This window comes from Pristis pectinata, chromosome 19, assembly GCF_009764475.1.
Source record: "Pristis pectinata isolate sPriPec2 chromosome 19, sPriPec2.1.pri, whole genome shotgun sequence".
Lineage (NCBI taxonomy): Eukaryota > Metazoa > Chordata > Chondrichthyes > Rhinopristiformes > Pristidae > Pristis > Pristis pectinata.
This window is the reverse complement of record NC_067423.1, coordinates 17,422,870-17,450,683: the sequence shown is the minus strand read 5'-3', so window position 1 is coordinate 17,450,683 and position 27,814 is coordinate 17,422,870. Positions and strand designations below refer to the sequence as shown.

Here is a 27,814-nt window from a genome sequence, read left to right as displayed (position 1 = left end):
GTCCAAAGAAACTCCTGCAGTGATGCCAATGGCTGGGCTGATTGATCTCCATCAACCACTGAAGATGGTGCAGAGTAGGAAGTTGCCAGAGATAGTGTGTTTCAGCTATGAGGAGAGACTGGATGGGATGGCTTGATTCCCTGGAGAACAGGATGCCAGGAGGGCAACTGCTAAAGTTATATGAAATTATGAGAGGCCTTGATAGGCCAGGAGAGTTATGCCATGTATAAATAAAACATTAGAGCGGAAGAGCAGGACAGAATGTGTAAGTACGGACATTAGACAAGCACATAACAAAGGCAGGGAGATTTTAATGGTGGGTTTTAACTTTTATACAGCTTGTGATAAACAGTATAGTTCTTGCCTGAAAGGCAGTAACTTTCCGGAGTGTAGTATGGACAGTCTGCTAAAACCACCAAAATAACAGGATATTAGGGTTGAGTGAGCCAGGTTTAGTTAACGGTCTAACAGTGTGTGAACGTTTATCTCAAAGTACTCAGAATATTAAAGTAGTGTTTGATAGGGAGAAATGCTAAAAACTGTCATGATCTTAGCTTTGGGGAGTGCAAGCACTGTGTATGGTAACCTGGGTAAAACTACAGCAGAGCCACGGGAGCATGGTCTAACAGTTCGAGATAGGCCTTTCAGGAACGGGGTTAAGAAGCACTGGCGGAGAGATCTTCTGTTTATGTTCCCGTTATAGAGAGTGAGAGCGATCCTGCACTTCAAGCTGACCTGTTGTACTTCGGGAACCTGTGCCACGTTCCGCTGCCCCTTGGGATACGATCTGGGATCCTGTCCCGTCTCCTGATTCTCATTCGGGTTGAATCAGTAGAATTATCTGCCGCAATATAAAAAAAAGTGTGATCCAGAGCGCGCCTGACGTGTACGAGTTGTGATAAACTTGACTGAGCTGTTGCCTGCAGGAGGTTCTCGCCCCTTCCTGCTTGAACTCAAATCGCGACATTTAGCCCAGCCTCGAGTAGAACAGGTAGCGAGCTGTCCCGGGACCTGCAGCCTGCCCGGATCCCGTGTCACCGGTAAGTTAAGTTTCCCAAAGTTCTCGAAACGTCCGCTGTCGTTCAAAACTCTCTGAAAGGAATCCTCCGTCGCCCCGACTCCCACAGTTAATGATTCGCGGCAGAGGAACATCGGTCACTGCTGGGCAACGCTTACAAACTCTGCCTTCCATTTCCTCAGTCAGCGACCCGCTGCCCTTACTCTCCGCATCGCCTCTGCTCGCCCCAGACGCGACGAAGAATCTTTTGCCAGATTTGTGATTGTCCCGGTCGTATTTCTGTCCAATAACAGAAATTAGCTTTGGGGACGGGAGGAGTGGCGGGGGTGGTGTGGGTGGGTAATGGATCGGAATCTAATCAAGAGGTTCCAGGAAGTAGGAGAGAGATTGATAGTTTGGGGGGTTCATATACAGAATAGTCTGGCTATTACTGAAGAAGTTGGAGAGGGGCTGTGCTGTTTGTAGAATAACCTACCCTGGAGTAAGTAACCTACTCTGGAGTGGACTCTGATCCAGGTGTTTTCTTTTGGGGTGGAGTGGGTGATCTAACAGATATCTGGGATCTATTCGAGGGGTTTTGACATTGTAGTCCAGACCCACCAATATGGTTGACTCGTAACTGCCCGTTGAGGTGTCCAATCAGTTCAAGGAATAGTTTAGAGTCGGCGATAACTGCCAGCCTCGCTAGCAACTTTGACATTCAGCGAAAAAAACAAAGAAGATACCAGATAGTGAGTCAAAGACTGGAATCTAATCGAGCAGTTCAGGAGGTTCATCTGTAGAACAGCAAATAATTGGGAGAGAATTACAGGCCAGATTTAATGAAGGGAGTTGGGGGTTTGTATATAAATTAGTAGACACCTAGCAGTGAATTGCTGTCTGTAATCTCTCTGATGAATTTGGAAATTTATAAACAACAGGAAGCTAATCAAGGGCTACATGAGGTTTATACATAGAATAACATAGATGGCTAAATACAAGGTGAAAAATCTGAAATTAAGAGAGAGAATGCTAGAATTAATGGATCAGAGGGGAGAGAAGAAGAATAAACATTTCAAGTTTTGCCCATTGCATTAAGTGGAAATAGCAGGAGATTTAATAGGCTTTAAGCAAGTGCTGAGGCAAGGTTCAGCCTGTGTTTGGGTGAAGTACGTTAATAGTCAGGTTAATAGAGATGAGAATGCAGGCAAAAGGTGTAGATAATCAACCATTGGAGGGAGTGTGAGTGGTCCTTGCAAGATGATTACAACAGCTTCTACCTGGAAGAATGGGAGCAGTAATTATATGAAGATGCTGAAGCCAATATTAAGTCCACAAGACTAAATTTTGCCAAATTGGGAGATGGCACTGTTCCTCGAGCTTATGTTGAGCTTCAATGGAACAATGTTGGAAGCAGAGGACAGTGAGGTCAGACTGAGAATAGACTGGAGAATTAAAGTGCCAGACAGCCAGAAGCACTGGGTGGAAGCAACACTTAACCTGCAGTTGATTTCCCCATTCTGGAGAAGAACAGGTTGTGATCTGTAAACATATTGTATTTAAACTGAAAGAGATATGTGGATCAGTTTCAACAAGAAGGAGAGTTTGGGGCCACAGGTGGTGGAAGGAAGGAAGTGAAGGATGGGTGTGTCTCCCGCCCTTCTTTAGGATGGTGCTGTGGCAAAGGTGTAGGTGGTGACTGAGGAATGGACCAGGAGGTCATGGAGGGAACTATAGAAGGCCAAACAACCATGTTTTCTAGGAATGATCCCAGATAGCATTGTGTACTAGGGCAGACAATATCCCAAAGTGTTGCACATGTGATCAGATCTATGGGTATCTGTTATTGGCATGAAAGCCACGAGCCTTTGCCTGTGTGCCTGTTGCTGTGGAGCCCAGATACTGTGCTGCCCATGGCAGAGCAACATGACTGCCCCCAAGCAGTGCAGGTGCTGAGCTGGAATCTGGCACTGGAGCAGCTTTTCTCCATCTTGACACATGTTTGATCTTCATCAGTTTGCTTGTTAGAATCCGGAGTGAGGAGGGAACCGGGACGGAAATGGGGAGGGGACTGGGGACAAAAGTGTGCCAAGGACAGGATATTGGAATGGGATGGCCCAAGGGTTTGAAGGGTGAGGGAGGGGCGATTGGTGGGTGAGGGAGGGGGGATTGGTGACTGAGGGTGTGGGGATTGGTGAGTGAGTGTGGGGGGATTGGTGGGTGAGGGAGGGGGGATTGGTGACTGAGGGTGTGGGGATTGGTGAGTGAGTGTGGGGGGATTGGTGGGTGAGGGTGGGGGGTTAGTGGGTGAGGGTGGGGGGATTGGTGAGTGAGTGTGGGGGATTGGTGGGTGAGGGTGGGGGGATTGGTGAGTGGGGGGATTGGTGGGTGAGGGTGGGGGGTTAGTGGGTGAGAGTGGGGGGATTGGTGAGGGTGAGGGGATTGGTGAGTGGGGGGATTGGTGAGTGAGGGTGTAGGGATTGGTGACTGAGGGTGTAGGGATTGGTGAGTGAGTGTGGGGGATTGGTGGGTGAGGGTGGGGGGTTAGTGGGTGAGGGTGTAGGGATTGGTGAGTGGGGGGATTGGTGGGTGAGGGAGGGGGATTGGTGAGTGAGTGTGGGGGGATTGGTGGGTGAGGGTGGGGGGTTAGTGGGTGAGGGTGGGGGGATTGGTGGGTGAGGGCAGGGGGATTGGTGAGGGTGGCAGTTGGTGAGAGAGGGAAGGGGATTGGAGGGTGAGAATAGAATTGAAGTGGGTGGGGTGAGATCAAAGAGGTGAGAGTAGGAAATCAAAAAGGAGAAGGATTGAGCTTTCAGACACAAATGGGTGAGGGTGAGGCCGGCGGGGAAAGAGGACATGAGACTGGAGGTATCAAGGACAAGAGATCAAAGGGCAGCAAACATAGTCATCCCTGCTTTGGATATTTGTACATCAAAGTCCTTCTCCAGAGGCATAAGCACAAAAAAAAAGAGCCCAACACTCCAGCATAACACTGTACTGCCAGGGGCATCCCCCTTCAGATGAAACATTAAGCTGTCAACTCCCTCAGGAAACTGCATCAATGAAGTCACCAGTGTACTGGAAAAAACTTGATAGAGGATGCAAGCTGGACTGGAACAAAGAATATCCCATGTAGCTCAAAATGTAGGTGAAGCTAGAACCAGTAGTAGTTTCCAGAGCAATGCCTTTTATTGGAGGAAGTGAGTGAAGTCAAAGGAGAAGTTACTTAATACCAGAACAAGTTCAGTCAGGCAGGGGAGGGTAGGACCAAATTGAGCCCCTTTTCAAGGAAGAAATGGAGTGTGAGGGTAATACTGATGAATGGAGGTCTAGTGAGGCTGGATATCCATGGTGAAAAGTATGAGACACAGGCTGGAATCTAATTGAGAAGTTTGTTGGAGGTATACATAAAATAACATACACCAGGAGTAAGTTACAGACTGGAATCTTGTCAAGGGGTTTGGGTGGCTTAAGTATAGAATACTAGATACTTGGAAGACTGAAATTCAGTCGGGAGATTAGTGGGTTTACAGATGCCCGGGGTTGGAAGATAGGTTGGAATCTAATCAAGGAGTTTAAGTGGTTCATAGAGAGAATGACAGATAACCATGACTGACGTTTTGGACATTATGGGAAGGATACAAACTAATGTAAGAGTTGCACTATATCTTCATTGGATGGTTCCCAGAACAAAGGATTACTGCTGAAAAGAATGGCTGAAGCTGTTAGCCCTTTTACCAATTGTGGAATGAAATGAGAGAGGATCTGAGCTGATCATTCAGGGAGGATTAGACATGTTTGGTTCTAGACTGCCATTTTAACTTAAGATCCTGACCAAAAAAGAACTCTTCTGATGCTATCTCCAGCAACCAGACTGCATTTGTTCTTCATAAAATTCCCGGTCATCAAGGCAGCTTTTGTGGTTCATTCCACTCTCAGTCTGAAACAGGGCTGAACCAACTTTCAACCAGGGAAGAAAAAAATTGGTTGAATCCCAACCACATTGAGAGGCCGTAATGATCATTTTAGAACAGGAAAGAATGCCCCTGTTAGCACTAGGTTAATTCTTAACTTTCCTTTGAAGAGCCTTGAAAATCACTCAGATGTGTCAGACTACTATGACTCAAGTTAGAGGCATTTTGGGACCATCTTCAGCATGCAAATTACAGTGGTTGGAGAGAAAGGCCAGCTCACTTTCTCAAAGGCAAAAAGGGATGGACATTAAGTGCCAGCTTTGCCAGCAACACCCACATCTGGAAGTCAGAATCAATGTTCTTTTTAACAAAATTAATTTGTTACTGAACTGTTTCTCTGTGATAATCAGCTCATGGAACGTGCAGAGTTAAGGTTCGATTTTCTGATTAACTTAAAATGCAACAGTTGGAATAAGAAATGCACAGTGACGGAAATGAAGTTGTGACTTAATACTACAGGCAACAAGAGTATTTGTCAATGAAACCAGGACACCCCCCCCCCCACCCCCCCACCCTCATGTGTGCCTACTTAGCAGAACAGGGTGGTCAGATGAACTTGAATCTTAGTCCTTGCTGTTGAGTGGTATTCAGTTTTAAAAGTAATTCACTTTCTGTTGCAAGTGAAGCTCAGGACTGTGGCCGGCTTACTGATTCTGGGAAGGGTGAGAATTTCACAATCAATCAGCAACAAAAGCTTCTGCAATTTGCTTTGTTTTGCACGGCAATTAAATTGAAAATAAATTTGAGTGGGCCGGGAGCTGGAGCTGAGAGCAACAGTAAATCCATCGAATAGATCGCACGTTTGTCTGAATTGAAAAACAATTGGCCAACATCGCAGAACTGGAAAGAGGAGCCACAGCAGGAAGTGACAGTGAGGTGAATCCCAGGCTCAGCCTAGAACAGCATTGTCTCATGCAGGCAGGGAACTCTTTGTTATCCAAGCAGTGAGGTTCAGCAGTGATTGAGGAGTCCCAGATGTCCAGGGACTGGCTGTGAGCAGGACGGGCAGAATAGCACTCTTCACTCGAGACCCTCAGGAAAAGTGACGCAGAGCTGGAGATGCAGCAGCAAAGCTTGGTTCCAGTCATGATCATGCAGCAGCTCTGTTGGGTTTGCATTGTTGCTGGAACAAAAGGGGAAGGTTAGGAGATATAGTGACCATTGGAGTATTAAACTTGAAGAAGGCAAGGAGGCTTTGGATTGTGGCTGGAGGTGAAAAGGAACCATCCACCAGTAAGATAGGGCTGTCCATTGTAACTGCCCAGAGTCACTGCTTATTCAAGATAACAATCACTGTAACTGCATTCAATGGAGTAAACATTACTTACTGTCAACTGTACACAGTGAATATCAATAATGGTCAAAGTGCCAGTCAAACAAAAACTGTTAACAAGAAGGGGAACCCAATACTGCGAGGCAACTTGAATGAGAACTTCTGTGGAAATTGAAGCCATGTCCCGTACCAATGAAAGATGATGGCAAATACTAGTACAAAACCTTCATGAATAGAATGTAACTGGGGTGTGAGAGAAGGTTAAGTGGGTGTGGAGAGTCCATTGTAGGATACAATGTAAGTAGGAAAATACGAGGGGATTAAATGCAAAGGGTTCATTAAAGGGTGGAGTATCCAAAGAATATGGGAAAAATAGCCTGTTCTAAGTTGTTGGTTTGTTTATTAAAACATCTTTTTGTCTCTCAGAGATGTGGAAAGCAGCAGTGGGCCATAATGTTAAAGTGGAGCAGGAGAAAGATGGAGATGATTGGGAAACAGATCCTGACTTTGTTGTGAGTAATCCTTCTTTTCTGATCAGATTGACCAAGGATTTTCTCTGAAGAAAAATTCATGCACTGGAGAGCACTGAGTGACCTTGCCCTGTACCCTACATGTCTCTGGGTTTCAGGATTAACCATCAAACCCTCCCTTCCCATTCTAGTTAGAGAATCTGAACTGAAATGACCCAAGCCAATTTCTTTTCACACTTGAACCATGTTTGTAAAGAACATTTCATCCCATTCTGTGTTTTTAGAAGCCACAAGTATCCATTTCTCTACATTGAATCCTGTTCAATAATTGAGTTGATTTATCCAATCAGAAGCTGAGACACAGAGATTAGAAGGAACCCAAATTGAATATTTGGTTGGTGAGTTAGTTTTTTGAGCGAGGTTGATGCCTTTGTTTCCCCACATTGATATCTTTACCAGGAGTACAGTGATGCAAGTCAGAGCAAGGTCAGGATCAGACGTTGCTCTCTCTGGTCGAATATGCCGAGGCTCACTCTTGGCCAAGGCTTTGAATTCTGGTGAAGATCTACACATTCTTAACCTGTCTACATACAAACTCAATATATATAAATACAAGCTCATCTGGTTAGGTTATTTTAATTACATTCAGATAGGTAACATCATTGTCATTTTTCCTGATCCTGATTTTTCAATCTGGTATCTTCATTCTAAACAAAAATAAGTGGAATATTTCTAATCTATTAAACTGCTGAACTGGGACATGAGCTCAAATAACATGTCAATTTGGTTCTTTAATAAATTTAGTGGAATATTTTTAAACTCACTTACTCTAAAAAAATTTCAAAGTATGTGGGCACAAACATCAGTGAAACCATCAGTTGCAATGACACCGAGTTTAAAATATGAAGCACTAGACTGAGGAACAGGAAGTGGTCAACTCACACTTCCCTTTCTACCCAGTGTAGCTGAGCTGCATTGGTTTTGTATTCAGCTGCAACCATCCTCCACTTGAACAAATGGAGGCTGAGACCAGTGACTGCAGCTTATGATCTATTGTACACCCCACTACCCTGCTCTTTTACTCTGTTCCCCTTCGTCTTCCCCATTCCTTCCCTTATCCACCTCTCCCCTCTCTCCTTTTCTCCCCATCCCCTATACACCCATCGCTCATTTCCCTTTCCCTCTACCCCTTCACCCCTTTTCATCCTTCTTCTCCACCTGCCTCCTAATCACTCCTCCCTCTCACTCTCTCCATCTCCTTTTAGTTCCCTCATTCACTATACACACACTTATTTTCCCCCTTGATCTCCTTCTCCTGATCTCCTTCATCCCTTCGGTTTCACTCAGACCCTTGATCTCCTTCACCTACCCTCGATCTCCCTCACTCCCTCAATCTCTGACTGCCCTTGATCTCATACTGTCCCGAGATCTCACTCTGCCCCTTACCCTCATTCCCCTGTCACTCCACTCCTGCATCACTTTTGCTCCCCTTTCCTGCCTCTCATTCCTTTTCTTTCTTACCCTCTGTTGAATGCTGGCCCTCATGTCCTGGGTACAGAAGCTACTTCAGATTTGCCAAACACAGAGCAATCTTACCTCCCTGGCAGACCAGATGAAGGGTCTCGACCCAACATGTCCATTTCCCTCCACAAATGCTGCCTGACCCACTGAGTTCCTCCAGCAGTTTGTTTTTTGTTACATACCTGACCACTTTTTTGGCACTGAAAATCTAAATAACTAGATGGTAGAAATCTGAATTTAAAATAAAAAGTGCTGGAAGCACTCAGCAGGTCAAGCAGTATCTGTGGAAAGAAAAGTACAGTTAAGTCAGAATTGATGAAAAGTTTTCAATTTGAAGCATTAACTCTGTTACTCTTTCCACAAGCATTGCCTGACCTGCTGAGTGTTTCTAGCATTTTCAATTTTTACTTCTTTGATATTTCCTTTCAAGGCTCAAAAGTCCAACTTTCTCCATAAGTCTGACCTTGAACACAAGGAATCTGTCCTCTCTGAACTGCTCTAAACGTCTGAATCACTCTTCTTTGGAACTGGAACTGGACATACTACTCCAGTCTATTTAATGAAGTCTGTGAAGAGGATGCTTTATCAATATCTAACTGCCTGAGAGAATTGATGGGAAAGTGTAAAGCTTTCACTGCTCCTTGGATACTACTCTGTGCAGTGGATCTGTGTTTGTCCTTTCATCCTCTTTCCCCATCACTTGGTTCAAATGGTCATTTCCTTGCTGGTACGTGATTTTAAGTTACTCCAACCAGTAGGGGATCTCTGCTAAACCTAACCAGATGGTAGACACTAATTTTCCAGCAGGGTCACTGAGAAGGAACTCTAGCTGAATGTCTCAAGACGAAGAGCTGCTGGGGCTAACTTGGATGTGAATATAGGAGGAATGGTTAGTAAGTTTGCTGATGACACAAAGATTTGTGGTGTTGGGGATAGTGAGGAAGGTTGTCCAAGTTTACAGCAGGATACAGATGAGTTGGAAAGTTGAGTGGAACGTTAGTGGTGGGTGATGCAACAAGTGGGAGGTGACGCATTTTTGGATGTCAAAGAGAGCGTAGTACATATACAGTAAATGGTAGCGCTACTAAGGAATGTTGATGAACAGAGGGACCCAAGTTTCCAGGCCCATAGTTCCATGAAAGCAGCAACACAAGTAGATAGGGCGGTGACAAAGGCATATGCCATGCTTGCCTTCATAGGTCCGGGCATTGCATATAGGAGTTGGACATTGTGTTGTGACTTTGCAAAATACTGATTAGCCATCACTTGGAATATTGTGTGCAGTTCTGGTTGGCATACTGTAGGAAGGATGCAATTGCGCTGGAGAGAATGTAGAGGAGTTTCACCAAGATGTCACCTGAATTGGAGGACTTTAGGTATGGGGAGAGATTGGATATAGTAGGCTTGTTTTTCCAGGAGCGAAGGAGGCTGAGGGGTGACCTGATAGAAGTATATAAGATTATACAGGAAGTCCCTGGGTTACGAACGGGTTCCGTTTTTGAGACTGTTCGTAACCCGATTTTGTGTGTAACTTGGAACAGTGTCCGTGCATGCGCACTTGGCCCAGGGATCGCAGCCGCGCATGCGCACTTGGGCTGGGGATCACGGCCGCCCATGCGCACTTGGGCCGGGGACCACGAAGGTCGGTTCGTAAGTCAGGTGTTCGTAAGTCGAGGACTTCCTGTATACTTAGGGTAGGGGTAGGGTAGATGGTCAAATGCTTTTTCCCATAGTCGACGTATCAAAACCAAGAGGGCGTAGGCTTAAAGTGAGAGGTAGGAGAATTAAGGGGAATCTTAGGGTTGATTTTTACACAGAGAGTGGTTGGGATCTGAATGTGCTGTCAGAAGAGGTTGTGGAATCAGATACAATCATTACATTTAAGAGGCATTTAGACAGAAGTAGGCAAGGGTACTGTACTGATACAGTACAAGAGAAGGATACAGTCCTGGTGTGAACAGTCACTCTCTGACTATGAATGTTATCAGGGCTGCTGACGTGGAAAAATTATTCTCCAGACAGTACAATTCCACAATTGTAAGGAGGTTGGATGCTGATAGTACTGATTAAGGAGTATTGCTCTGTACAATTGAAGAAGGCTCTGTCCTTCTGGTACCTTTCCATTCCAGACTGAAGATTGGACTCCCCAATATTATGGCAGTTTTTTTAGTCCTACACCTCTGAGATTGTGGTGTTCCCTCACTACTGCCCACCTGAGATGGGCAATTCCACAGTGTTATCCCATTGACAGTGTGACCCTCTCTCAGCGCTATCCCATTAACAGTTTGGTGTTTCCTCATGTCTACCCATCAAACAGTGTGACACTCGCTCAGTGCTGCCCCTCTGGTGGTGTGGTTGTCCTTTAGTACTGCCCTTCTGAGAATGTAGCACTCCCTCATTTCTGCCTTTCTCATGGTGCGGCAGTCCCTCTGTCCCCGTGACGCTGCAGAGCTCCCTTAGTGCAATACCACTGATGGTATGGTGTTCTCTCACAGTTGCCCATCTAACAGTATGACACTCCCTTAATCCAGCCTATCTGACAGTGTGGTTCCCCCTCAGTACCGCCCTTCTGATGGTGCAGCACTTCCTCTGTACTATCCTACTGAGAGTGCTGTGCTCCCTTATGACCATCCCACTGACAGTGCGACACTCTCTCAGTACTGCCCTTTTGGTGGTGCAGAACTCTCTCAGTATGGCCCCACCAGCAGTGCAGCACTCCCTCAATCTTTCCCTCAGATGGTGCAGCGCTCACTTAGTATTGTCCCACTGACGGTGCAGTGCGCTCTCTCTGTATAATCGCATCTGATAATGCAATGCTCTCTCAGTACCCTTCCACTAGCTGTGGATTGGTCCCTAGGTTCTATCCCACTGACAGTGTGTCCATCAATACTGCTCCTCCAATATATGTATCCCACTGAATTCTAAGGAGGAATGTTATTCTGAAACAAAGGTTCACTCCGTTCCCAGCTGTATCACTGATTGTGGTTCCTATTCTCTGCTATTTCAGAATGACATTTCAGAACAGGAGCAACGATGGGGAGCAAAATCCATCGATGGGTCAGGTCGGCCCCAGCACATCAAGTAGGTACTGGGAGAAACTCGGACACTGACTTGCACAGATTCTGTGTTTACTAGGAAGTGTTGTAGCAGGGCAGCAGTTGAGACTATATTAGGTATGGTGACACGATCAGGGATTATCTTCCTCGTCACCTTAACTAAGTACAATGCAGGAAAGTTTAGAGAAATGTTCATGAGCAATGGGTGTCAAGCCAAGTTTATAGTAACCAGAGGTGGCAGTGCCCTACTGCAGGCCTGTTGGTCTGCTGCTCCCACTATGGTGTTAGGTGGAGAAATGGAAGATGTTGACCCACTGATGATGGAATCAGGATGGTGTGTGGCTTTGAAGGGGTTATATTGGAATGTTTACCTAACTACGTTCTTACAATAATTCATGAAGAAGGGAGATGCTGCAAACTAACAGCATTGGCAACTATTCCAGTATGACCTGGGGTGTCTTGTAATTTATGAAATTTAACAAAGCTCCAGGAAATTCTGGGCGATCTCCAGGTCTTACTTTCTCCTATCTCTCTCACTTTCTGTCACACACTGGTAGGCCTCTTGTAGCAGTGAAAGGTGGCTGGTGCATTGCCTCTGCGGAATACAGCAACCACCTCTCAGTGAGGGCCTGAATATATGGGAAACAGGAGAGGAAGAGATCTGTCAACCTGCTCTTGGGTATGAAAAATGTGTTCAGTGTTTTTCTTTAATAGATCTTGTATTTTACTTCTAAGTTTCTGTTATACTAAAAACTATATAACTATTAAGTTACTGAAATGTAAGTAGTTATATTTAAAATATAACTTCATTATCATACATGGTATAAGACTTGTCAAATGTTTCTCATGGAATATCTTCAAGAGAAGGGAATGTGTGGACTTGAGTACTGGTGGCCTGTGTTCTTGCATTTAGGACCACCAAGGACAAGTTTCTCTCTTTTTATCTCTCGACTGGAAAGCTTTCGAACTAAATTGAGTATGTATAGAGTCATAGAATAGTTACAGCACAGAAGGAGGTCCTTCAGCCATTATGTCCCTTCCATCTCTCTACCAGAACAACTCATGATTTCCACCCACCGACTCCTCTTTTGCAAATATTTTCTCACCAATGTATTTATCCAATTCCATGTTGGAACCTGCATCCACCACACCTGTAGGCAGTACTTCCAGATTCCAACTGCACATTGTTATTCCTCAGGTCACTCTTCATTCTCTTCCCTTTTATTTTATTCCTATGACTGGTGGGGGAGCACCCTCCCACTATCCCCTCTGTACAAACCCCGAGGTTTGTTGGAAGTATTAAAATCACAGCTTCAGTGGTAAGCGGGTAATATTTTCAGTGTTTGTAAACTCTGTTGACTCCAGTGGTAAATGTCATTCACAGAAAGGCATTGTGGATTTATACGAGTTGTTGGAGGTGCTACATAAATGGAGGTTGTTGTTGCAGGCAGTGCCTGTGACCTGTAGGGTCTCAGGGTCAACTAAATGTAAAAGTTGCCGGGTATGGAAGGGGTTTTGACAGGTTGCTGCAATTTTGCTCGAGATGGCAGACACTGCAGCCACAGCGTGGTGCAGAGTGGTCATCGAGTCCAATGACAGGGACATCGATCAAACCAACTGTCTGCTGAAAAATATTGAGCTTCTTGAGTGTTGTTGGAAAGTAAGTCCAATAAATAGGTATCTTATGTGGGTTTACTTTTTAGAAACTTTGGGACTGGCCAGTCCAAAGCAGAACTAATCTAGTGAGACTCCAGCTAAAGCAGGTGGATTGTGACATCCTCTGGTCTGCTGGGCATGTTCTGCAGCTTGTGCATTGTTGCTGCTTTGCAGTTTCCAAGTTTCCTTTTTTTAGTTTGGTTATGTGGTTTACTTCCTGGGGGTGGGGAAACAAGTCATCTCCATGACGACGTCAGCCAAGGATGTCATGAGCAGCTCTTGTATATCACCAAATTAGGACATCTGTGGAAAGCGTGTAACATCTCAGCACAGAAAGAAAACTTCCGGGTTCTCTGATGAGATCAGAGATGTTATGTTGTGGCACCTTTATTAATAGGAAACTTGAAAAAAAATTGCAGTTTCTTTTTGCCCCAGATTACAACAAAATCAAATTCTGCCCCATCTCCCAGGACTGACTGAAATGCCAATCGTTCATGTGGGACCTTGGTCTCCCTCTAAGGGTAGATACACACTACACCTCTCAACTTAGGCAGGCAGGCATTGGAAACCAGGCACGTCCTAGTACAAAGACACCCAGTAATTGGGAAGAATGGTCCAGAAGAATTGTGGCTGATGCATAAAACTGAAATATTGTCTTCCTGTTCACGTGGTCAGGGAGATTTTGAGGAGGAAGTCAGGTGTGTTCTTTAACTGTCCTGACCAATATTCCTCCCTTAGTTAATTCTACTGGTCATTTATTTCATAGTAGTTTGTGGAACCTTATGTGGAAATTGGCTGCTCTATTTGTCTGCACTGCAATAGGTCATGGATTTTTCTGGAGCTTCTGAGGATGTGATAGTTGCTCTATTAATGCAAGGGTATTGAATGCAATCTGTAAATTAAGGAGTTGTCCGGATCATTTGAGGAATTGACTTAGGGACAGAATCAATGCATACCATTCTTAAATCTCTGGTTAATCATCTTGCCACCCTTGCAGTGGTCTGTGGTTGAGGGAGGATGACATATTCTGCTGCACTAAAACAGCTAGGAGGCAGTACAGCCATCTGTGAAATGTGTAGATATACCCTCCGCAGGTCCCCTCTTGCAAAATGAATATAAGATGCTGCCTTTGGAATTTATATGGTGCCCACATGACTGATTTCATACTGTACTGTCTGTACTTCTGGGTTGCTGGGGATTCTGGGGTATTAGTGGTGCCAGAATGGCGGAGTATCAGTGGTGCAGAGGGACGCTGAGTTTCTGAAAGGCTGGAATTTCTAGGTTGTACATTTCTGGGTTTTCAAGATTCCTGTAATACTGGGGTTTCCATGATGCAGGCTCCTGAGGTTACCAGTTCTTGCGGTTCTGGGGTTGGTGGGGTATGGTGTCTCTCAGTCACCAGTTCCTGTGATACTGGGGTACCTATGCTGCAGGATCACTGGGTCACCAGTTCCTGTGGTTCTGGGGTTTTTGTAGTGTGGGGTCCCTGAAGTGTGGGGTCCCTTGGGCACCAGTTCCTGTGGTACTGGGGTTTCTGGGGTGCCATAATCTGGGGTGCTGCAGGATCTGAAGTTTGGTGTTCTTTCCAGGATCTGGCTTTCTGTGGTGCTGCAATTCCACATTTTTAAGTTTACTGAGGGTTTCTGTCTCTTCAGGCCGAGGGCTCCAGATCCCTACCACCCTCTGGGGGAAGGTTTCCCCATTTCCTTCTTCCAATTACTTTAAGCTGTTCCCCATAGTTCTTGACTCTTCAGCTAAGGAGTTATAAGTGTTGTTATATACTCCATCTAGGCACCTCATAATTTTATATACCTCAGCTAAGACTCTCCTCTGCCTCCTGTGTTCAAAGTAAACAACCGCAGCCCATTCAATCTTTCCTCATAACTAAAATTTCCAATGTATATAAATCTCTTCTGTGCACTCTCCAGTTTGATCACACCTTTCCTGTACATATGATGACCTGCACAGTGCACAGCATTCAGACTATGGACTTGGTAAACATTCCATATTATTCTAGTCTAACCTTCCTGCTTTCATTTTCAAGGCCTTGGGTAATAAAGCAAAACATCCTGTGTGCCTTTTTAACCACCTTCTCTAAGAGTCCTGCTACCTTTAAGGATCTGTGGCCGTACATGCCAAGATCCTTCTGTTCCTCCACACTTCCCAATATCCTCCCACTTATCACATATTTCTTTGTTTTGTCGCATCTCCCTAAATGTTGTACCTCACATTCCTCTGCATTAAATTCCATTTGCCACCTGTGGCTGGTCTAATTAGATTTGTAGTTAGTGGTAATCCCCTGTATGTTGATGGTGGAGATTCGGCGATGATAGTGCTATTGAATGCCAAGGTTAGAATCTCTCTTATTTATGATGGTCATTGCTTGACATTTCTTTGGCATAAATATTATGTACTATTGTACCAGAATATTGTTCATGATCTGCAGACTGTTCTGTCACCTGAGCAGATGATAATGTGATTGAACATTGTGTGATCATCAGTGAACAATCAAAAGTCTGGCCTTAAGATGGAAGAACAGTCATTGATGATGCAGTTGAGGATGATTGTACTCGGCAGTCCTGCAGCAATGTCCTAGGACTGGCCTGATCAACCTCCAGCAACTATAGCCATCTTTCCTTGTGCTATATGTGGCTCCAGATAATGGAGAATCTTCTCTTGGTTGCCATTAACTTAAACTTTACCAAGGTTTCATGATATTGCATTCAGTCAACTGGGATCTTGTTGTCGGGGCAGTCACTCTTGTCACATCTATTCAATTCATCTCTTTTGTCCATACTTGGACCATGGCTGTAATGTGTTTGGAACTGTGTGGTCTGGGCTGAACATCAGGGAGAAGGTTATTGGTGAGTATATCCACGTGCTGACACCATCAATCTCACCACCCACCACTTTGCCGATGACTGAGCACTTCCCTGGATGATTCATGCTCCAAAACACTCAAGATGCTCAGTGCCATTCAGATCAAAGCTATTACTTCATTGGCTTTCAAATCGACCATCCTAAACATTCTCACACTACTACCAGTACACCATGACTGCAGCAACTTGCCAAACCTATTTTGACAGTATGTTGGAAGCCTGTAAACTCTACCACTGAGAAGGACAAGTGCAGCAGGCATCTGGGAAATTCCCCGGCTAGTCACCCACTAACCTAACCTAACTTGGAAATAGAGCACTTTTCCTTCATTATCACTGGTTTAGATCTCGGAACTCTTTATCCAACATCTCCGTGGGAATACCTTCACCAGATGGACTGTGGTGGTTCATAAAGGCAGTACACCACCACCTTCTTAAGAGCAACTAGGGGTGGTTAGAAAATGCAGGTTCTACCAGCAATGCCAACCTCCTGTTAAATGAATAAAACAAACTAAGAGTAGGATGATAGGAAGAGGCAATGGGCAGATTGAATTTGTTTTGTTTTGTATGGATCAGGCAGACCTGGGCAAGTTTCTACATTGTTGGTGGATGGTGGTGTTGTAACTGTGCTGGGATAACTTAGCTGGAGGTGAGTTTAGTTTTGGAGCATCCCACTACAGCTGGGTGTCATTGTGTCCCAAAACCAATGTTGTGAGCTGTACCTTGATTTTATGTGAGTGCCTGGTTCCTTGGATACTAATTTTCTGTGATGGCAGTTCCAAGGGGTGCTTAGTTTTTGGGATGGCTCGTTTCAGGGTGCTCATTTAATGAGCATTGTGACTGGGTGATAAGTTTAGCCTTGTTCATGCAGTGGATTCTTGTCAGTGTTAGAACAGGAATAAAAAGATACCTGTAACCTGCTTTCTACAACACTCTACGCCAGTTTTGTTCTGAACAGAGGCAGAAGGAATAAATGCAGATCTGACATAAATTGGGGCATTTGAGTTTCTTTCTCCTACCCCCTCTCGCACCTCCCTTCCCCCTGATAACCAGTTATTGTCTGGAAGGGTCTGGACTGGCCTTCTGTTCTCCAAACAACCACTGGTGGTGAGGGGTGGGGAACCAATTCCTTTTCTTCAGTAATGTTCCAAGGTGTCACTTCCAGACTCCAGGGGTCTGGAACTCTCTGCCTAAACGACAAGTTAGAAAAATGCTAGGGCATGCCTGAAATCTCTTTTGAACAGAGGGAATGATGTCCTTCTCACTAAATGAAAGAGTCTGGATGCTTCAATTGGCAGCTTCACCTCCTAGGCGTGATACTTTCCCCATCCAGGAGCAAGGCTAAAGGTTGTTCTGATTCTTTACCCCCCACCCCCGCCAGTCTCTATAAGACCTACAGATACAGAGTTATGATGATCATATCGCTTGCCAAAACATTGACCGGCACTTCAGTCCTGAAATAATGAAAATCTATGTTTCTCACAGTGTGCACGAGCTGAGGGACAATGTCTCAAAAGATCACGAGACCTTGAAAAAGAAGGAAATGGAGGAGGGAGCGAAAGCATCGTATGGTTATGGTGGCAAGTTTGGGGTCCAGAGAGATCGAATGGACAAGGTGATTGGTCATTCCAGATTTCTGTATTCTCAACTTTGGTTGTAACCATTTGATATGGAAACATAGTGATGTGATGAAATAATGATCTATTTGCAGGTACAAATCATTCTAGATGAGAAATGGAGCAAGTTACATTTGGGAGTAGGTGCATGTTAGAACAAGTGAGGCAACCTTCTAGAATAAGATCAGGACCATGTGAAAAGAAAAGCAGGGTTCACTAAAATAGCAGAGAGACTGTTCCAGAGCTGCAGCACACGACATTCGGTACTAGAACAAGAACAGAAACATGCCGGATGGGTACAGGAAGTTATCTGGACATGGAGTGGCTAGAACAAGAGAACGCCAGGACAAACTGGACAAGGCTCAGTACAGGAGGCATCCCGTCACTTTCAGCAACAGAATCTGGGATGAAGAGGGAGTGAGCTGTGGCAGCTGAGCAAAAAGTGGAGATGGAGGGTGAGCACAGAGTGGGGGTTGGAGGTTCATCTGCAAGTGGGAATTGGTACTGAACGAGCAATGAGTATTGTTGGTGAACAGGGAGTGAGGGTTAGTGGATTACCAAGGAGTAGGGGTTGTGGGTGAACAGCAAGTGAGGGTTGTGAGTGAGTAGGGAGTGGGGGAAGTGGGTGAGCAGATAGTGGAGTTTAGCAATGAGAAGTGAGTGTTGGATGTGAGCAGAGAGCAGGGGTTGGCAGTGAGCAAGGACCAGGGATTGATGAGGCAAGGGTATTAACAGGGAATGGCTGGTGAGCCAGGCGTGGTGGAGTGGCTCCTCTTGTTTTCCTAAAGCTCACAATTTCACAGTTACCTGCAGTAGGTCATTCCCACCCACTGGTTCTCCTGGGTCTGTGGAATGCAGTCACTGGGAGCTCCTGAACTTGGTGAGTGCACTGTTCTAATCCCCGGTATGTCTCCTCTTCCAGTCTGCCTTAGGAAACGAGTATGTGGCTGATGTGGCAAAGCATTCATCACAGACTGATGCAGCCAAAGGATTTGGTGGGAAGTATGGAGTACAGAGAGATCGGACAGACAAGGTAAGGGATTAAAAAGGCGTTGTTGTTATATTTGACGTCTGGAGGGGTTAGGTCCAACATGATTGTGAAAACAATGGATATTGGATGAGCTAGAGACCGCTAGCCTCTGGGATTTGGGCTCTGATCCAGTGCAGGGGAGTGGAGATCTGTAGTCTGACTGCTGTTGAAATGAATCAGTTGTCAGTTTGGATTCTCTCACTCCAGTATCAGTGGATTCAGCTGCTCATATTCACCTTTCAGGCTAATGGAGATGAGAAATGGAAGGCTAGTTAGTTCTGGGATTGGGGTTAATGCTAATTTTTAAAGGAATTTTGGGAAGCTTTATACTGTTCCTACTGATGCTGTAACTGTACAGGAAGTGTTTGTTGGGACATTGTAGAGGGAGATTTACTCTGTATATAACCTATTTTTTAGTCGGATATTCTCCAATCATTCCACTTTTGCTAACCCAAGCCTGGGAATGTTTGATAGGACAGTGAGAAAGGATGGTTTACTGTGTATCTAACCATTGTTTAGCCTGCCCTGGACATGTTTGATAAGACATGTTGTGAGAGCTTTATTCTGCAGCAATATGACTTTTATGTTGTGTATTAAAATTATGCACACCTTAACAGTGGTTAGAATTTTACAAATATTTACAGCACTGTGTAACACGGTTCAAGTCTTGGGCTGGGGTTCTTTTCTTTTTTTATACAAGTTAATTAAATCAGACCAAAGCATGAAATTCCAAATGTAATATGAACATACACCATTAAAAGGTACCAGGACATTACATTGCTTCCTGTCAGTAGGTAGGTCCTGCATTCATAGCTGGATCAGTCAGTACAGCCAATCAGGGATACCAGTCCCCTTGTGTCTCCCTCGTATATTGGTTAGGGTGGGAGGGGGAGGGATGATTGTCCAGGGAATGTTTGAAGGGGCACTGAGGGGGATCTTTACTCTGCATCTAATCCATGCTGTATCTAGCCTGGTAGTGTTTGGTGGAACAACCTTGAAGGAGCACACACATAAATAACAATTTGTATTAATATACTGGGCTGAACATAGTAACAATGGAAGATTATGAGGCAGTGATGTTATGGAGAGAATGTGAGCAGGTTGAGGTGAAGGATAGGAATAGAAGGTGGGGAAATTATTGGATCAACAGCCCGTTTACTTTCCTAAGCGTTTGCTCCTTCTAGGTTGACTTGATACTTGATTATTTCCATGATAACTCAGTCCTTTCACTCTCTCTTGCAGTCAGCCATGGGGTATGAGTACAAAGGAGAAGTGGACAAGCATGCTTCACAAAAAGGTAAACCATACCTTTCTCCCTCTTAAAGAGGGAAGAGAGAGCATGGAAAAGAATACCAAATTCCACACAGGATCAGATCCATGTCAGCATTCTTTTTATGCGATGTGATATGCTCTGTATTTACCCAAGGAATGGATGAGACCTTGTATTTGCCCAAGGGTTTGATACTCTCTATGTTTACTTGGTGGAGTGTGATACTCTCTCAAATTACCCAGGTATATGATACTCACTATATTCACCCAGATGTATGTGATACTTCCTTCATTTACCCAAGGGTGTGATATTGTATTTATTTACTCAGCAGTGTGACACTCACTATATTTACCCAGTGCTGTGATACTCTACATTTATCCAGTGGAGTGATACTTTCTGTACTTATTTAGGGGTGTGGTATTTCCCAGTATTTATCCAGGAGCATGATACTCTGTATTAATCTGGGCTGTGATATTCTGTATTTATCCACTAAAGTGATACTCTGTATTTATCCAGGGGTGTGATTGTCTTTGCATTTGCATTGGGATGTGATATATTTCTTTACCCAACACATGTGGTATTCTGTATTTACTATTAGTGGGGTTTGATATTCTCTGTATTTACCTGGGGGTCTGATACCATCTTTATTTACCAGGTAGTAATAGTACTCTCCGTATTTAACTAAACTTGATATACTCTTAACGTTTCTTCTCTCTTAGATTATGCCAAAGGATTTGGTGGCAAATATGGAGTAGAAAAAGAGAAGGTAGATAAATCTGCTGTGGGATACGACTACAAGGGAATGACTGAGAAACATGAGTCACAAAAAGGCAAGTTCATTAGACAGATACTCTGCCCACTCACACAATGGTCTCTCTTAACACATAAGCCTGTTTCACTGGAACATGAGAGGGTTCATCATTTCCTGAAGACTTTTCATAGCTGATCTGTATCTTAACCTTATATCTCTGAATTGATTCTGATTCTGGTAATACATAAGAAAAATCAATCAGTTTCAGTTTTGAAATTTTGAAGCCTCAACGCATTTTTGCAGGGAGAAATTTCTACATTCCCACTACCCTTTGTGTGAAGAAATGCTTCCTAACATCCCTACTCAATGGCTTTCTTTACTTGTTTCCACTTGTTTTGCACTCCCCCATCAGAGGAAATGCTTTTCTCTATTTACTTTATCAAATTATTTAAGGAATTTAAACATATCAGTTATATCATCACTTAATTTTCTATACTTGAGGGAGTAGGATTCAAGCTTCTGCAGTGTGACCTCATAATTTATTTATTTAGCCCCAGTATCATTCTAGTGAGTTGATGCAGTGTTCCTTCAACACTAGTGTATCACTTGCTGGGATGTAGTTCCTAGAACTGAATACAATATCACAGCTGGGTTCTAACCAATCTGTGCAGATCTGATATAACTTCCACTCCTTTAGATCTAAAACTTCAACATAAAGGCCATTACTCCACTGGGTTTTTTTAATGATTTTTGTACTAATCCACTAACTTTCATGTATGTAGATCTTTATTTTTTTTGGTTCCTTCATGGTTTTCAATCCCTCACCATTTAGAAAACAGATTAATCAATTTTTCTTCGGTCCATGGTTGATGGCCTCACATTTCCTACTTTAAACTATGTCTGCCACAGCTTTGCCCACTCACCCAAAATATCAATACCCCTTTTCAACTTTCTGCTCTCATCTTCACTATTTACCTGTCACCTAATGTAGTATCAGCAGGAAGCTTCAGTATATTGCTCTCTAGTACTTTATCAAAGTCTTTTATAAATATAATTGAAAGTTATGGGAGTAATGTATATCCCAGGAGATACCATGAGTCACATCTGGTTGATCTGAACACATTATCATTAACTTACTCTCTGTTTCCTACCACCCCGCTCCCCCCACAAACAAATTCCTTATCCCAGCCAATAGGGGTCCTTCCAATTCCATTATTGCTAAAAGTCATCCTGGTAGTCCATGTGAATAGCATCCATTGTCACTCAAAATAAAAAAAACACAGATGTTGGAAATCTTAAACAAAAATATAAAATGCTGGAAACATGCAGTAGATCAGCCAGCATCTGTGGAAAATTAAAGTGTTAACATTTCAGGTTGAAGATTCTTTGACCATAGCTACTCTTTTTTCAGCACATTAGATACTTCCTCTAAAAGATTCAAGGAAGTTCATTTACCCTTTCCAAGCCCATATAATCACTCTAGATCAGTACAAATTTGTCTTAGTGCTCACTTTATCCTCAATAACAGTCTGTAGTAGCTTTCTCACAAATTACATTAAACTAAAAGGCATTTATTTCCTAGTTTATATTTCTTACCCTTACTACATATTTGAAGTGACAGTGGCAACTTCCTACTCCAAAGTTTCCTAAATCAAAAGAATCTTTGAAGGTTGTGACTAGTTCAGCAACAGTACTTCTTCACTCATAACGGGGACCTGGAAATTTGTCTATCTTTAATTTCCTTAATGTACTCAGCACCACTTCTTAATTTACTGAACTTAGTTAGTTCCTTCCTTGAATTTTTGGTTTCCCTAATATCTTTCTTAAGCCCCATCCTTTCCTGTGAAGACAGATACAAAGTAGCTCTCTAGAAAGTCTATAATTTCTTGATTTTCAAGTACAATATCACCTGTCTTTATCTGCAAGGGGCCTATTATTGTCAGCCAACCTTTTCCTTTAATATGCTCATTATAGACTATGAGGCGCACAGTATCACTCAAAAGTCTTTTCTTCAGTCCCGTTTTGCAGCTCTTACTTTCTTTATATCCCTTTCATGTTTTTTATATCCCTCAGTCTATGTGATCAAGCTCTACATGTTCACAAAGCAAAAACAGTGGAGCTTGATCATACGGAATGAGAGACAGAAAGTTATCGTTGATCAGTGTTGTTTAATTTCTCAAGCAGAGTTTTTGCTTTTTAGGGCTTATATTCTGCCAAATATTACTTGTACATTATTTTTGCCCAGACATTTGCCCTTGATATGCTTACGACAACCTTTAATATTATCCCTGATATTGCTCCTGCTTTTCATTTGTAGCTTAATCGATTTGTGGTTAAGGATATAAGTAGTTTTAAAGTAGATAATGAGTAGGTTAGTAAATTTTAAGAAGATATAGTCAGAATGACAGATTTGCAGAAACATGGCATATTTAATGTTGGAAAAGTGCAATGTTAGCCTTTGTGAGAAATATGCAGTGACAATAAATCTATTTTGAGAGATAGGGACATGGGGCACATATTCATAATTCTTTGACGGTTCCATGCCGAGTGTGGAATACTTGGTTTTGTAAACAGGGACATTGATACAAAAATTAGGAAGTAAGGCTAAACCCTTACAAATCTCTGATCAGGTCTCAGCTGGAGTATTGTGAATAATTTAGGAAGGATATCAATATCTAGAAGTTGATACAAAAGAGGCTTACCAGAATGATACCAAGAATGTGAGAGCTCATGAGGAAAGATTGGAGAAACTAGGATTTTGTCCCAGGATAGGTCAGAGGAGCCTTAGAAAAGGTATCCCAAATTATGGAGAAACTGTTACTTCTGGAATGTGGAACATTGGGCACAAAAGGGACAAATATGAAATAATTGGCTAAATAAGTAAAGGAGGAATGAGGCGAAATATCTTCATACCAAATGTTTTTAAGATTTGGACTGAGCTACCAGAAAGGCTGTAGAATCAGTTCTCAAAAGAAAATTATCTATACACTTGGAGACGAATAACTAGCAAGGTCATAGGGAAAAAGCTGGGATGTGAGTACAGCTCTTTCCGAATTCCAGCAGCAATGAAATGAACAGCCTCTCTGCTGGGTAAGATATTTTCTGTGTTTCCCTTGGGCACGATTCTCTCTTTATTTATCCGACAAGGGGAAGGGTGGTGCTGTTTGTATTTACCTGGAGGGCAGTTGGGGTAGAACTCACTCAGATTCCCTAGGACCACGTCTCATTTTCTATTCAGCTGGGGGTTGATCTTTATTTTTCGGGGTGGGGAAGGAGCTGTAAAACTCTGAATTTACTCACAGGGTGTGATACTTCCTGTAGTTATCTGGGTGTGTGATGCTCTATATTTACCAGGAGGTGTAACATAGTTGGTATTTACCAGGTTAAGAATCCTGTGAAAATCTTCTTCTCCCTTAGATTATGCTAAAGGATTTGGTGGCAAATATGGAGTACAAAAGGAGAGGCTGGATAAATCTGCTGTGGGATACGACTACAAAGGAGAGACTGAGAAACACGAGTCACAAAAAGGTATGTCCATTAAGCACACTTTTTGCCCATGGGATGGTGCCTTCCAGTCTCATACAAGATGAAACAATTCAATCCTTCTCCATCTCCACCCCTCATACAGGAAGACATCTTGCAATCCCACTCCTCATCTCCTCCATCTCATTCACATAGGACGGCAACTCGCAGTCCTACTCCTCACCCCTACCTCACAAAGCGTAGCACCTTGCAATCTGACTTTTCCACCCCCCCGCCCCCCACCAACACCACCACCCCACTTCACAGTGGGATTACAGTGTCTTGTAATCCCACTGCTCCCATTCCACTCACACAGGATGGCATCTTGTAATCTTACCACCCAACCCATCCATCCACTTACGCTGGATGTGTGTTGCCATCCCACTCTTCTCACCTTCACACACTACATAGTTCCTTACAATCCCACTCCCCCTAATCACACTTTCATTTCTTTATTCTCAATACCCTTTGGACAACTCCCTCCCATCTGTCTCCTGAAGACGCTTTTGGTGCCTGCAAAAACGTGGCCAGGGTTGCAGGGAAGAAGGTGAAATATCTGAGTGTTCACCCTCTTGACCTAACTCCCTCTCTGGTCCTCTGCACTAAAACCATGGGATCAATGCAATTGCTTTGCAGATTATGCAAAAGGATTTGGAGGAAAGTTTGGAGTACAGAAGGATCACCAGGATCAGGCTGCCCATGGATGGGACCACAAGGAAGAGGTGAAACTGCATGAATCCCAGACAGGTGAGGGCCAAGTGAATGAAGTGCAGACCTGCTGAACACTCTCAGAATGGATATTATAGAATGGATATTATAGAAAATGGGGAGAAATTAGATTACAGGAGAGATCTTCATTGAGGTGGGACTGTCCCCACCATCCCCTCACTCTCACCCATCCACAGACAAGAGGTACTTCTCCATGATTGAAGTCACTTACTGTAGGGTGCATCAGTGGGCCAATCAGCTTCATACTCTTTCTTGCCATCCCAGTCCGCCCAGATTTGTATGCAAAACCAGAGGAACAGGTATCCCTGAATCAAAGCAAGAGGAAATTAAGGGGATGTCTCTCCTAAAAGGCCTCAACTTTTGGATTTTTACCTTTTCAACAGCCACTGTGTCCAACATATACATTGCTTTAAAAGTCTCTCTCAAGCCTCCATTGAGTCTTCTCTTTCCTGTTCAGTATTTCTCAATTGCTGTATCCTTGTAAATTTTGTTTGTACCTTCTCCTGTGCCCTCTCTATAGTTCATGGAATAGACACATCATCTTCAGTGCAGCCTGACCAGGCTCTGTATAGGTTTAATATAACATCTAACTTCAGAATTCTATCCTTTGAAAAATAAATCTCTATTTTATCAGCATTTCTAATTGTTATGCTGACATGATCCCATATTTAATGATTTGGTCTGTAACATCCCTTTACTCTTCTACCATCCTATTTTTTATTTTCGAAGATGTTTGTGATATTTCTGACTTTCCTACCAAAGAGCATCACGAATATCTGGAGACACTCCCTCCCCCCTCCACTTCCTGCTTCCCCCTGTGGTATATCCCCAGACTCTAACAACCAGACAATTTTCCAGGATGAGACCACCCACCAAACATCAGCTTTGTCCTCTTTGGGAATCTCCTTAATTGCCAATCATGCTCGCCATCACTCTCTTTAGCTCAGTGCAGACCCCCAGACCTCAGTTGCGACAGACTGCCTGAGAAGGAGATGGTATCAGCAGCCGATTGAAAATCTAAGTACGTGACTTCTGCATCAAAAATTCCTGTATCATTCATATCACTGATGTTAAAGTGACTTGTCTGTAGTTTCCAGTTGTTATTATATTCCTTTTTGTACAGACGGATTATTGGTTGTCCACCAGAGTTCTGTTATTGTCTGCTTCATCTGTGGATAGATTCAAGAGGCTGTTAATGTATCATCTGGTGGGATTGAGTGGAAAGTGATTGAGCTTGAGTTTCCAAAGAGAGCTGCCATTCATGACAACACTGCAGGATGAACACACAACAGCTCATCGGGAGTTGGTATATCTTTCAGTTATGATCTGATTAAATCGTTGAACAGGCCTGAGGGGCTGAATGGCCTACTCGGCTTCCTATTTTCCTGCACTTGCTTTTCAGTGTCTGATGAAGCCATTCTGGTTCACCACGGGTTCTTGCTCCTGGTGACTGGTATGTACATTGGCAATGTAACATTGTTCTTCATCTGTCTTCTATCCACCTTCCTTCTGCAGATTATGCCAAGGGGTTCGGAGGGCAATATGGGGTGCAGCAGGACCGGATGGACAAGGTAGGTCCTTAAAGAATCTAAAGGCAGACTTCAACTATCTGTAACAAAGCAAGGAATTGTCGCAGATTTATGCAATGCTTCCCCTCCTTCCTAGCACTGTGAACCTTATCCTTACATCCCAGTGTTACAATGAACTACAGACACCAATATTCCAACTCACAACACTGTGAGTCTGGTGCCATCATGTTCCCATGGCAGTGACAAGCCATACCTGCAATAGTACTTTGCTGGTCATGGACACGTGTGCCTCCTTGTACCTCCTATTCACATAACTTTAGTAATTTCACCTTTATTTACATTGAAATTTGCTTTTGACTGTCAGTTTGTCTCAGATGGTAGTACTCTCACCTTAGAGGGTCATGGGTTCAAGCCCCATCCCAGGACTTAAGAAAATGACCTGGGCTGACATCATCATGTTATATTCATAGTAATAAAGCCATAGAAATATACACAGGACCGGGCCCTTCGGCGCACGTGTCCATGCTGAACATCAAGTACCCATCTATAGCAGTTCCATTTACCAGCATTTGGTCTATAGCCTTTCTATGCCTTAGTGATTCAACTGCTTATTTAGATACTTCTTAAATGCTGTGAGAGTCTCTGCCTCTACCACCCATTCAGGCAATGCATTTCCGATTTCAACTACCATCTGGGTGAAAAAAAAATCTTCTTTAGATCGCCTTTAAACCTCCAACCATTGCTCCTAACCTGTGCTCTCTAGTTTTAGACATGTATGCTATGGAGAAATCTTTCTTACTATCTACCCTATCTCCCTCTCTGCTAAGTTCCTTTTCAGCCTTCTTTGCTCCAAACAAAACAAACTCAGTCTTTCCAGACTCTCCCAATAATTGAACCACCCCATCCCAAGCAATTTCCTGGTGAATCTCCTCTGCACCCTCTACAGAAAGGGAGCAGCGTAGCCACAAGAAATGTTAAACTGAGACCCAGCATTAGAAGTATAATCGAGATAATGAAAGAGAATAGAATTGGAGGTGCCTTTGTGATATGGGTTGGAAATTGGTTGGTGGAAGCAGATAGAGCTGTAGTAAAGGGAATCTTCTCCAATTGATCACGTGTGAATTTTTGTGGAATCTGGGTGTCCTGGTGCATGATTTGCAAAAGGCTAGTATATAGGTGCAGCAAAGCTAACAGAATGTTACATTTATTGTGAGATGAATTGCATACAAAAGTAAGGAGGTTATGCCTCAGTTATAGAGGGCACTGCATTCACATCTGGAGTACAGTATTTGTCTCCTTATTTAAAGGTGGATGTTAATGCAGTGGAAACAGTTCAGAGAAGGTTTACTATCCACTGCATGAAAAAACCTTCAGATTTTTTTACTATCTACCTTACATTAGGCCATCCCATAGGGTGAACTGGCCCGAGTGACTCCCATGCTGTGGGTGGCCCCAAGTCACAGTGAAATGCAGGCTGATCAAGGCACCAGTTATCACAGCATCAAGCTCAAATCTTTTTAAATAAAATGGTTGCAATCTGTGAA

At 43.6% G+C, this 27,814-nt stretch overlaps 1 protein-coding gene across 2 annotated transcripts in view; it reads left to right on the top strand.

Moving 5' to 3' along the window:
• Positions 1-725: 725 nt before the first annotated feature.
• hcls1 (hematopoietic cell-specific Lyn substrate 1) overlaps positions 726-27,814 on the top strand; it is a 47,296-nt gene continuing 20,207 nt past the window's right edge. The window contains exons 1-10 of one of the 2 annotated variants that reach the window (XM_052033994.1): positions 726-1,040; positions 6,671-6,756; positions 11,243-11,316; positions 17,309-17,438; positions 18,362-18,472; positions 19,712-19,766; positions 20,459-20,569; positions 23,908-24,018; positions 24,649-24,759; positions 26,257-26,312. In XM_052033994.1, the coding sequence (XP_051889954.1) occupies positions 6,673-6,756; positions 11,243-11,316; positions 17,309-17,438; positions 18,362-18,472; positions 19,712-19,766; positions 20,459-20,569; positions 23,908-24,018; positions 24,649-24,759; positions 26,257-26,312 (843 nt within the window). In that variant the 5' untranslated portion in view covers positions 726-1,040; positions 6,671-6,672. Of the gene's footprint in view, positions 1,041-5,822; positions 5,848-6,670; positions 6,757-11,242; positions 11,317-17,308; positions 17,439-18,361; positions 18,473-19,711; positions 19,767-20,458; positions 20,570-23,907; positions 24,019-24,648; positions 24,760-26,256; positions 26,313-27,814 lie in introns of those variants that run through there. The other variant, XM_052033995.1, reaches the window with a different exon arrangement.